At 49.5% G+C, this 12,271-nt stretch overlaps 1 protein-coding gene across 2 annotated transcripts; it reads right to left on the reverse strand.

Annotated features, from left to right (window-relative positions):
- Window positions 1-4,759: 4,759 nt before the first annotated feature.
- LOC123168036 (transcription factor BHLH094) lies at window positions 4,760-7,255 on the reverse strand. 2 transcript variants are annotated; one of them, XM_044585902.1, is made up of 8 exons: window positions 6,580-7,255; window positions 6,262-6,489; window positions 6,096-6,161; window positions 5,829-5,897; window positions 5,650-5,721; window positions 5,339-5,557; window positions 5,142-5,232; window positions 4,760-5,058 (listed from the first exon to the last, which is right to left on the reverse strand). In XM_044585902.1, exons 1-8 carry the CDS (start codon window positions 6,955-6,957, stop codon window positions 5,021-5,023), a joined length of 1,161 nt encoding a protein of 386 aa, XP_044441837.1. In that variant the 5' UTR covers window positions 6,958-7,255; the 3' UTR covers window positions 4,760-5,020. The 2 variants fall into 2 exon arrangements, with proteins under 2 accessions (XP_044441837.1, XP_044441836.1); XM_044585901.1 differs by having other exon boundaries at window positions 5,142-5,235; window positions 6,580-7,254.
- Window positions 7,256-12,271: the final 5,016 nt, after the last annotated feature.

Here is a 12,271-nt window from a genome sequence, read left to right on the forward strand (position 1 = left end):
CAATACGCGGTGCTAGGTATGCCCTAACGCGGTGGAAGGTGATATCGGCGAAGGGGGAAACATCCCGGAAAATATCCCCGGTGTTTCACGTTTTCGGACAGATGAATCGGAGGGGAAAAGTTGCGAGTTTGCTATGCTAGGGATGTGTGGCGGATGAACGGGCTGCGTATCCGGATTCGTCTCGTCGTTCTGAGCAACTTTCATATACAACGTTTTTCCATCCGAGTTACGAATTAAAAGATATGATTTTTTATAGGTTTTATCAATTTCTAGAAATAACATATTTAATTTAATTCGAAAAATGCTTATTGCGTCAGCATGATGTCACCCTGACATCAACAGTCAACCAGCCAGTTTGACTGGTCAATCTGACGCCTGGGACCCACCTGTCAATGACAGTGGGGGGTTCACAGTGTTAAGAACTAATCTAATTTAGCCAACGAACCTACTGGGCCCACCTGTCACTGGGTAATTAGGTTAAACTAATTAAATTAATTATTCTAAAACGTGGTTTGGGTAATTAAAGGGTGGGACCCGTCTGTCTGTGGTACTGGGCGGTCCAGTCAGCAGTTGACCAAGTCAACATGGTCAACAGGGCCCACGGGACCCACCTGCAGCGACCCAGGGATGGCCCCAGGGCCAGCCACGTCAGCGGCGTCGGCGTTTAGCCGCCGGCGGCCACAAACGCGGCGGCGGCGCACGGGAGGCCGCGGGATTTGGCTACAGGCCACCAAAATTGACGCGGGCTGTTGCGTTCGAACGGGGAGTCGATGCCGCGTCTACTAGGACCGGTGGCGTCGCCGGAGTTCGCCGAAGCTGACAGCGGCGAGCACCGAGGCGGATGCTGGAGCTCGGGCATGGGCGGCTACGGCGAGGAGAGGCACAGCTGGGGACAGGGATAGGTGCGTTGGGGCCCCGGAGACGTGCTGAGAACGACGACGCGGTCGGACGCGAGCCACGCTTGCGGTGGCCGCGACGGAGAGCTCAACCGCGGCGGCGGGAGGGTGAGCGCGACGGGGGAGCGAGCTACGGGATGCGGTTAGCTAGGAGGGGAGGAGGAGGAGGTTCAGGAGCTCACGGCCGTTGCAGAGACGGCCCGGGGAAGACTCGATGTGCTCGGGGCGGCGCGGATTCCGGCGATGGCGACAACGGAGCAGAGGAGGGGGACGAGGTCGCCGCGGTCGCTGCATGGGCTTCGAGTTCCAGCCCGAGGTGGCAGGAGGAGTAGGGGACGACGGCGGGGCTGTTGAGCACGTCTACGAGGTGATGGAGGGTCGGTGGCCGCGTTGACGGCGAGCAGCGGCGACGAGCTCGAGCGACCGAGGTCGGGATCGAGCGTGAGGAGAGGGGAGAGGTGAGGTGGATCTGATGGGAGGGGGAGATCTGGCAGGGGGCGAGTGGGGAGGAGAACCCGAGGAGGCGCGGGTGCGGCATCCTTATCCATCCGCCGTCGACGGCGAAGAGGTTCGACGGGGGCGTGCCCCTGTTTAGGCGCGGTCGGGGGAACAGCGCACGGGGAAAGAAGACGACAAAGGGGGGCGGGGAGTGGGCCTGCGACGGTGGTCAGTCGGCTGGGCTGGCTGCCAGCTGGGCCGGTTGGCCCAGTAGGGGGTTCCTTTCCTTTTTAATTTTTTGTTAGTTTTGTTTTGTTTTACTTTTCTTATTTTCGTTTTCTTTTAGTCTTTAATGTATTTTAGTTTAAATAAAATACAAAAGAAACTCCTAAATTAGTATTATCTTTTAACCTGCCACAAAAAGTTTGACCCCCAATTAAGATGTTTTAATATTTCATAATTTTAAAAGGCATTTAATTAATGTTTTAGCTGTTGTTTTAATTACTTTAGTGCACTTAACTATCTTATATAAATGTGGTTACTCCACCAGTATTACATATGATTTATTTGCCACATTCAGAACATTTTTGTTTTAACATTTAAAAACTTTTGTTGTTTGCCATATTTTGAATTTGAATTTTGAATCGGTTTCGAACTAACGCGAGATTAGCAACAGTAATCGAAGTGACGTGGCATATTTAGCAGAGAATTACTGTAGCTTGATTGTCCGGGCGTCAGAAGAAGAAATAAAACTAAATTGCACACAACCATACAGACAGATCCCTCAGCGACCCCGCAACCTCCAAAGCACCAGAATGCTTCAAATCATGGAAGCTTGGTATCTCTATAGACTACTGCTACACTGTAGTACCTGGTAAGTACTGTATCGTGGTAGTCTATCTTGCGTGGCTCGTCTTGATAGAACTTCGTGCGAATACATGGTGACTTATCATGGCTCAGCCGTCTTCTTGTGCAAGCATGGTCTTAACTTTCTTGGGTTGTTACATTTGTTAAAGCCATTGCTTGGATTTGCTCGGGCTTGTTTTTCAGTGTGAAACCCCATGACCTGGCCTTTGGTGATTGGATCCAGCAACAACGTCGCTTGAGCGTCATTTCTTACCGAAGGCGTTGCTACAACAGAATCCTTCTTTCTGTTGTAATGGTGTCAAAAGATGGTTTGTGCGGATATGTTTGCTGTTGTAGATTGTTGTGCACTGCTAAATGTTTTTCTTTTATTTTATTCCACCAATGCATAGCTTTGGTCTTATTTCATGTTGCTGGTTGTTGATGTGATTTGTGTGTGCGTGCTCGTTGGTGTTGGTTTTGTACATTCTAGGTGTGTAGAGGCATGGTGTGTGCTTATTTAATGTATCCTTGATGCTGTATTTTAACAATTTTGCTAAGTATCAGTCGACTTAGACTTTGTTATGTCTCAATCGATACTATATTTCTTTGATCTTGCACGAATATTCGTATAAGAAAATCATTTTTAGTTTTTCTTTTTTCTTCTTACGTACTATATCACTTGATTGAAATTTGGTTAAATCTCAGTCAACTAACACCTAGCCACACCCTATTTTAAGCCAATGTCAATCTTTTATATCGAATATATTACCTTCATCCCAAAAAGTTTTTGTTAGACAAGCATTTTGAGACGGGAGTACGTGACTTGTAAAGATTCGATACTTGAGTATGTCGTAGTACATTAGCTTAGATCAATCTAGTCCTGTTTGTTCCGCAAAAGAAAAATCTTCTCTTGTTTGACATTTATGCTATAAATTGTTAAAACTGGACGCGAGGTGAAAGGGTGTGTATTGCTCTCATATCTTATTTATCTCCGTGAGTGGTTAAAAGCAGTGTTGCTACTAGATTATAAAGGGTTGTGGCTAGGTCTGAGTCGATTGAGACTTAACCAAGTATCAGTTAAGTGAGTAATATCTCTACTACTTGAAAAGAATGTAAGGTTCCCATTTCACTTTTTTTCCCCACCACCCTTTCGTCCAACCTTCCATGTATATTTACTTACCAAACTTCTAGTCAAATAAGGTAATTCACGATCATAATTTGATGAACATTTATTTACAGAATCGCATTATTATTGATAGATAAATCAGAAACTAACGTACCAGAATATTTATATCCCGTTCCAACGCACGGGCATTGTTCTAGTATAAGAAGAAAGAAAGAAAAACTGAAAAGAAAAAATGTGCACGAATCTCCATCCCCATGAAAAATCAAATGAATATAGCGTCGGTCGACCGAGACATAACGAAGTCTTAGTCGACTGAGACTTAGACTGATTACAAAGAGGGAGAAAGACGTAACCTAGAAGGAGAGCACGGCACTCCGCATTGCCGGCCATATCCGTGGCACGAGGTTTATCACCATGAAACCGGCTGCCGCATCGGAAGCGGGCTAGCAGCGCCATAAGAGAGGAGAAGAAATGGGCAGGCACGGCATTCATCGCTCCTGCTTTGGCTCGCTGCATGCTCGGCGACGATAAGAAAGTTGGGCGCCTCCCACAGCGACGTCTAACCTTCGGGATGTCGAGCGAGCCCCGCGACAGCGACCACGGCACCTCCGCCTCCGATCGAGGATGAATACGCGCGCGCTTTCGACGACGAGGCGTGTGAAACGCAGTGACCTAGTAGCCACGACGCCCACTGTACTGTACTGTGGTAGTAACCCCGGTGGTGGTACGTACGTGTGTATACAGTTGGTTGTATCCGGTTGGTGTAAAGCGACGGGCCCTGTCCGTCCTTCCTCCCTTTTGCTGTCAGTCCGGCTACCATTACCATGGTGGTGCTATCATTTTGTTTGCATTTCGTCGCAACAGCCTGTCGCGCGTACATTCTCCGGGCTGGGCTGGGGTCGACGCCACGGCGACGGCGACGGAGTGCACAGCTCGTTGGTTAGTACAGTAGATGGCACCTTCCCGCCCTTGTGAAACTGTAACGCCCGCATGCAGCTACGGTAGTACAGTAGTATCTCTGAAGAAACTAGGCACGGCCCGAAGCCGGCACTCAGTTTTTGGAGCTGGGTAAGTATGGCAGGGCTGAGCGACGGGTGGCTGCAGCAAGAACACGCGACGCAGCGTGAGATCCAGCGGGGAGAGGAGACGAGACGGATCGTAGAGGGGACTAAAAGCGACGTGTAACCTACCCAACTTTGGTGCAGCGCGGCGTGCGTTTCGCTCTAACCGCCGGGCTGACAGCGAGCATACGTAGCGTAAGGTAGCACCGGCCCCGGCCAGCAGAGCACGCAACAAACGGCTTAAGGTGGAGAGAAGCTAAGCTCCAAGGAAATTCTGTATACTGACGGGGTTTTTCATCGCCACAGATATTAAAACTTTGAAGAGCAGCAGTATTAGGATTGGCAGGAGAGGTGCCTGTATAATATCTGCACCGTGTCTCATACACACACACTGTAACTGATCGTTCTGCTATATTAATTTACTTAATATCGATAATTATACTAATCAGTGCCAGCGATATTAGAGGAATCACATCACACCGCCCTAGAGGCAGAATATGACACAAGAAACTCGCCCCTTAGTAGTAGAGCCTAATTACAGAGACTGTTAGCTTCAGAGCTGAGAGCCATAGCTTCACGCGCCACTGCTTCCGTCTTCTTGATTCTTCCTATGTACAGACTGTCGATCCTTTTTTTTCCTTCAGCGACGCCGGCTAGAACTCCATTTTCATCTGACCTGCCTGCAGATCACCTGCTTTCAAATCCGTTCAGTGACGATGTCATCATCGACGGTAGCGACGATTTCGAAAGAAAAATCGCGGGCTTTTAACTAACCGTGGAAGCTCTCTGCGGAAACCCCGTTATCCTGGCTCTGCCTGTTGTCCACATGAAAAACGCTCTGGAGATCATCCTCCCAGAAGTTCCTCTGCTGAGAGACGCACAACGAAACTGTATCAGGATTATAAGGTCTCTAACGATTCTACGTCAAGCGACGCGAACAACCACGGAATTCTGAAGGCAAGAGTTATCACCTGCTGCAGGTTCGTGCTGGCCGTGGCCGTCCCATCCTGGAAGGCGTACTGCGCCGCGTTGGTGGCCTGAGACAGAGCCAGGTCCAGCTGATTCAGGGTGCACTGGCTCTCCATGCTGTTGGGCAGGAAGGACTGGAAGACGTCTCCTTGGTCGCTGAACGGGAAGGCCGAGCTGGAGCTCTCCAGCGAGAACACCGAGCTCGCCGATGGGCCGTACATCTGCATTCGACACGGACAAGGTGAGTAAGTAACTATCGACTCGTTACGGCGCGATGAGGGTGATGAACAGCAGGGGTGTGTTTCGAGCTCACGTCTTTGTGCAGGAGCGTGGGCAGGTTGCTGAAGTCGAGCGGGTTCACGGTTGCGAGCTTCATGGAGAGGAACTGGAGCAACAGAAACAGAGGAGGAGTTGATCAGGATTCATTCAGTGGCACGTTACCACTCTACTACATGGCATCGGATGGTTTCAGCTGGCCCACGCTCTTCTTACCTCGACTTGCCGCTGAAGCGACTGCACGTAGTTTATGATCTCATCAAGCATCAGTGCCTTGCCAATCACCTAAAGGTCACACACAAAATTTGGCCAATTTCATTGTTAACCTTGTACACAAAGACTGTCTTCCATTATATATATATATATATATATATATATATATATATATATATATATATATATATATAATGTGCATCAAAATTATCATGTGCTTTCTTTTAATTTCCTGATTTCTCATTTTGAATGAAATGACAAATTATTTACCTTGTTGCATCCTGGAACGAGGTCCTGGAGAAATTTCATCCGCTGACTGATCCTCTCTCTTCTCACCTGTGAACGTCCAAGGAAATTCCGTTAAGGGGGAGGTGGACAAACCGAAGCAACAACATACTACTAGAAGGAGAAGCAGCATGATCATTCAGGATTGTACCCGCTCTGCCAGGCTGTGGCTGTCAGTGGCCTGGCCTCTCCTTGCCCGGACATGGACGTAGTCCTTGGGGGGCTCCACCGGCTTGGCATTCTTCCCCTTGCCGCCCTTCCTCTGCTCGCCGTCCTCCACCGAGCTGTCGCTGCCGGCCTGCTCCGCCTTGGGCTTCACCTTCTTCTCGGCGTCGCCCGTCCTGCACCTCTTGCCGTCCGACTCCTTCTGCTCCCCGACCTGAAAGGCACAACACAATTGACGCGGCTCGGTCAGCGTCAATGGCGGGCGAGTCCCCCAATTGGCGAAGAAAGACAGAGCCAAGCTCACCTGGCAAGAGGTGCTGAGGGAAGGCTCCTTGGCTTTGCCTTTGCCCGCGGGCGCCTTCCTCTTCTTGGCATTGGCGTCCTTCATCGCCGAGGCAGGGTCTGACACGGAAGACGCCTCCCGCGAGCCGCCGAACTCACCGTTGCCCGCGCCGGGCGCCGGCGGCGGCATCCCGAAGAGCCCTGGCGTGAAGTGCTGCCCGTTGAAGCTGGACAGCCGCGCCGCCCGCTCCGCGAACCCCGGGTCGCCGCAGAACTTCTCCAGGCAGTCCCCGCCCGCCGCCACGGCGCCGTCCAGCACACCGAAGTCGAGCATCGGCGACGAGGTGAGGAGGCTGGAAATGTAGTCGCCGCTACCGCCGCCGCCGGCCCTGCCGTCCATTGCCGCCGCAAGAAATGGAGCCGTCCAAGAACCGCCGCCCAAGCCGAGGCGCGTCGTTCCTTTACGCGCCAAATCGAGAGCAGCCGGAGACGCGGCACTTATAGGAGAATGGCGAGGAGGTGGAGGAGGAGGAGGAGGAGGCTTGGGGGCGAAGGAGGAGGAGGAATGGATGCTCGAGGAGGGGCAATTGGGGTGGAGGGAGGGTCAAAGTGGCGGTGATGCCCCGCGGCAGCTGGAAGTGGAAGAGGGCTTTAATGGAATCCTGTTTCGGTTTTGGGATGGGGAGGAGGATGCCTTTCCGCTGCCGGGGCCCTTTTTAAGCTCATCACCCCGCCGGCTCCGTAATGACCGGTGGCGGTAATTCTGTTCCTGGTTGGCCCGGCGGCGGTCTCGCTCTAGTGCTCGGTCGACGGAGGGCTGGCTTTGGCTCGGCCCGACCGCGGCTCAGCATAGGATTTTTCACATGGATTTTCGCTGGATTTCGTGGGAAACACGTGGAATTTCAAATTTGGTGTCCACTCCCGTCGTGTGATGCAGAGTAACTTACAAGGAACTACCAGTGCCAAATATTAAATTTTGTTTTTTTACGACAGAAATAAATATTTTCAAGGGTCAGAAAAATAAAATTAAAGCGGGGTATGGCTGGTCTCATCTCGATTTAGAGAAGTATAAACTGCCGAGTATTTTTTAGAGGAGTACATTTGCTCCTTTAGAAAATGTCTTTTCTAACCGATACCCTAAAACTTAACGCACTAAAACTTACATTTGCCTCATACATTTCGTTAAACAGTTGTTATGCGCCTTCGTGGCGAGCGGCGACGATGGTGACTACGCTGGAGTCACGAGTCCTCATCCGCTGCCGAATGCATCACACATATCGCACATTGCCCGCCTCATCGTGTTGTTGCTCGCTGCCGCACGCGCTGCTCGTGTTCCCTTGGTGGACGTCGAACCGCCCGATTGGTAGGAGCTGGGGAGCGGCATTGGGTACCTGGAGGCGCCATCCGCTCCATCCTCATGCCACGCTTTCTCTGGTGGCCGGACCTTGAATCTGTCGCAGCCGCCGCCGTCAAGGCCAACTTCGAGGGCAGCTCTAGCATGTACGGCAGGTGGCTGTGGATGCCATCGTGCGGCTGAAGAGCCGATGGGAGTGCCTCCTCCATCGCGTCATCATCGGCTTTGACTACGGGAGGAGTGTCGCCGGGCTAGGGACGACGAGGAGGAGCGCCTCCGTGGCCGGAGAAGATGGAAAGGACGACAAAAAAATAAAGGTTGCCAGCATTTGGCAGCGAGAGGTCGGTCGGGCTGTGGGGTGTCGGCGGTGGCCGGCGGAGGCAATCAGGGCGGTAGCGGAGTAGATGCGGCCAAGCGAGGCAGAGCGGTGGGCAAGAATGAAGGCAAACAAAATTACTTCACGGGTGGGAGGCACCGGAGGATAAATTATCCTACTCTAACCGCTATAAGGGATCGGTTAGCTGGTTAGCTGCTGATTAGAGGAAGAAAACAAAATTTATCCTTCTCTAATCGATTGTAGGGGATTCCCTAAAAAACCGATTATAGGGGGTCAGTTAGAGTTCCTCTAACTAAGTCACATCTAAATTCCACACCATTTGATTTTATGTGAAGATTTCTGCGGTTTTTTCCTTTTTTTCTGGTTTGATTAATCAAATGGTATATAAGTTAGATGAGACTTTGTTAATTCTCATATGGATGATAATTAGCAAATCCAATTAAAATATACTCCTGAGTAAATCTAAATAAGATCACGAGAGGCGAAGAAATCCAGAGGGGAGGCCCATGGACTCAGCGAGGCCCCACCACACTGCCCCCTAGGCCGTGTGGGCTCTCTAGCCTCTAGGGCACCTCTCCGTCATCTCTCGAATCACATGTCTCTATATAAACCTCCTGATGCTAAACATAATTAAGAATGAACTTTTATGCCACCGCCTCTGCCCGTTCGAAGCAATCCAATTTGAGGTTCTTTGTCGGTACTATGTCCAAGGGGGGAATTCATGTGTGAGTGTTACTCCTTGGACTATGGCTACATAACATTAGTTGTGTGGGATCTCTCTCTCCCTCTCTCTCTCTCATGCTCTTTAATACAAAGATCACATGATCTGCATCACATCATTGTGATTGATCTAATGTAATTTTTTCTGTAATAAATTGTCATTTTATGATCATATTATATGGGTTTCTAGTTTTTTGTTCTTTGTTGCATGATTTCCAGTCTATTAGTCTTGCACTCGTCATGTTTATATGTGAAGGAAATATGCCCTAGAGGCAATAATAAAGTATTATTTATTTCCTTGTATCATGATAAATGTTTATTATTCATGCTAGAATTGTATTAACCGGAAACATAATACATGTGTGAATATATAGACAAACAGAGTGTCACTAGTATGCCTCTACTTGACTAGCTCGTTAATCAAAGATGGTTATGTTTCCTAGCCATAGACATAAGTTGTCATTTGATTAACGAGATCACCTCATTAGGAGAATGACGTGATTGACTTGACTCATTCCGTTAGCTTAGCACTCGATCGTTTAGTATGTTGCCATTGCTTTCTTCATGACTTATACATGTTCCTATGACTATGAGATTATGCAACTCCCGTTTACCGGAGGAACACTTTGTGTGCTACCAAACGTCACAACGTAAATGGGTGATTATAAAGGTGCTCTACAGGTGTCTCCAAAGGTACTTGTTGGGTTGGCGTATTTCGAGATTAGGATTTGTCACTCCAATTGTCGGAGAGGTATCTCTGGGCCCACTCGGTAATGCACATCACTATAAGCCTTGCAAGCATTGTAACTAATGAGTTAGTTGCGGGATGATGTGTTACGGAACGAGTAAAGAGACTTGCCGGTAACGAGATTGAACTAGGTATCGAGATACCGACGATCAAATCTCGGGCAAGTAACATACCAGTGACAAAGGGAACAACGTATGTTGTTATGCGGTCTGACCGATAAAGATCTTCGTAGAATATGTGGGAGCCAATATGGGCATCCAGGTCCCGCTATTGATTATTGACCGGAGACGTGTCTCGGTCATGTCTACATAGTTCTCGAACCCGTAGGGTCCGCACGCTTAACGTTGCGATGACAGTTTTATTGAGTTTTGATGTACCGAAGGAGTTCGGAGTCCCGGATGAGATCGGGGATATGACGAGGAGTCTCGAAATGGTCGAGGCGTAAAAATCGATATATTGGACGACTATATTCGGACTTCGGAAAGGTTCCGAGTGATTCGGGTATTTTTCGGAGTACCGGAGAGTTACGGGAATTCGTATTGGGCCTTAATGGGCCATACGGGAAAGGAGAGAAAGGCCTCAAAAGGTGGCCGCACCCCTCCCCATGGTCTGGTCCGAATTGGACTAGGAAAGGGGGGTGCACCCTTCCTTCTTTCTCCTTCCCCCTTCCCTTCTCCTACTCCCACAAGGAAAGGAGGACTCCTTCCCCCTATGGTGCGCCTCTCCTCTTGGCCGGCTGCCTCCCCCTTGCTCCTTTATATACGGGGGCAGGGGGGCACCCCAGAGACACAACAATTGATCCTTGAGATCTCTTAGCCGTGTGCGGTGCCCCCCTCCACCATATTACACCTGGATAATACCGTTGCGGAGCTTAGGCGAAGCCCTGCGTCGGTGGAACATCATCATCGTCACCACACCGTCGTGCTGACGAAACTCTCCCTCAACACCCGGCTGGATCGGAGTTCGAGGGACGTCATCGAGCTGAACGTGTGTAGAACTCGGAGGTGCCGTACGTTCGGTACTTGATCGGTCGGATCGTGAAGACGTACGAGTACATCAACCACGTTGTGATAACGCTTCCGCTGTCGGTCTACGAGGGTACGTGGACAACACTCTCCCCTCTCGTTGCTATGCATCACCATGATCTTGTGTGTGCGTAGGAATTTTTTTTGAAATTACTACGTTCCCCAACAATATGAATGATCTCCGAGAGGGAGTGGTGTATGTTGGTTGAGTTTAACCTTGCAAGTAATCCCCAATGACAAAAAAAACTATAGTGTTTTACTTCATGAAGGATAAAATGATAATTTTCCTAGTTGTATTGGTGATGAAGAAAAGGTAAAAAGAATATATTATTAACATTATCTCACCTTAATTGATGCAATTCTTAATTTTTACTTAATACTTTAAGATGCACGATAGATTTCAGTCTTGAAGTAGAGTGTTAGCAATATATGCAATTGGATAATGGTCTATAGATATAAGGGAATCTCCAAGCCGACCCGCGAATTTTCTCCCGCATCTGTCTGTGGACAGGGGGACCAGTCCGCGGACACGGATGCGGGAGGCGACGGTCCAATGCTACCCGCATACATTTCAAGCCGGGTTTCAACAAACTGGATAAAATCCACCAAACCCGACGGAATTCATCGAAGTTCGGATAGAAAGTAGCACAAATCATCCATACATAGCATACAAATAAGTCTAGTACAAAAGTAGTTCAAATTCAACGAGATTAACCGGATGTTCGACAAGTTTTTCAGGAACGGATCATGTCATTCCATACATATTGCCCCTCCAACTTCATCAACCAGTGTATATACCTAAATGGTCATCCCTCTATCATGCATTACATCATGGCACCGTGTACGGGCTACACAATGTCTAGAGCAATGAGTGAATGAATGATTCAATCGATAAGTTGAGCAAGAAGAAGCAAAGCTTACAACCTCCTTTGTTGTTGCGCGCAATGGTCGCCTTGCCTCCAGCATATTAATCGCGCCACAAAACTTGGTGACGGTGGTGTGGATGGCGCGCGTATCATCGATATGATAATGACTTCCCTTGCATTGTTGGAGGATGTGCATGTCGTAGGGTGCAATGTGCTTTCGTGCGTGAAATGAATCATGCATGCGCTGCCATCAGAGCCCCCTTCTGTGTCTACCTACGAAATCCGCGGATACGACCAACCACGCATCGCACAACAACTCATCCTCCATGGTCGAGTACCCCGCCATCCTTTGTACTCTAAAATATGACAAGGCGTTCAAAGATTAGCTCAATGACATTTGACTGAACACCTGTGGGGCATGGTGTCCACCATGAACGTCATCGACAGGGGAGGAGGAGTGTACCTGGATATGGACGGGTCCCGGTTGGACAATGCCATCATAAAAGCCAAGCGGGCGCGTCGGTGCTGGTTGCAGAGATCCGACAATGCCTGTGTGGCGGCCGGAGAGGTACAGTGGTGGCGTCGGAGGAGGAGGGTTAGGATGCAAAGCAGGGGGCGGATTGGAAGAAAATGAGACGGGGAGGGGGATATTGTGGGTCGGGTG

The sequence above is a fragment of the Triticum aestivum genome, chromosome 7D, assembly GCF_018294505.1.
Source record: "Triticum aestivum cultivar Chinese Spring chromosome 7D, IWGSC CS RefSeq v2.1, whole genome shotgun sequence".
NCBI lineage: Eukaryota > Viridiplantae > Streptophyta > Magnoliopsida > Poales > Poaceae > Triticum > Triticum aestivum.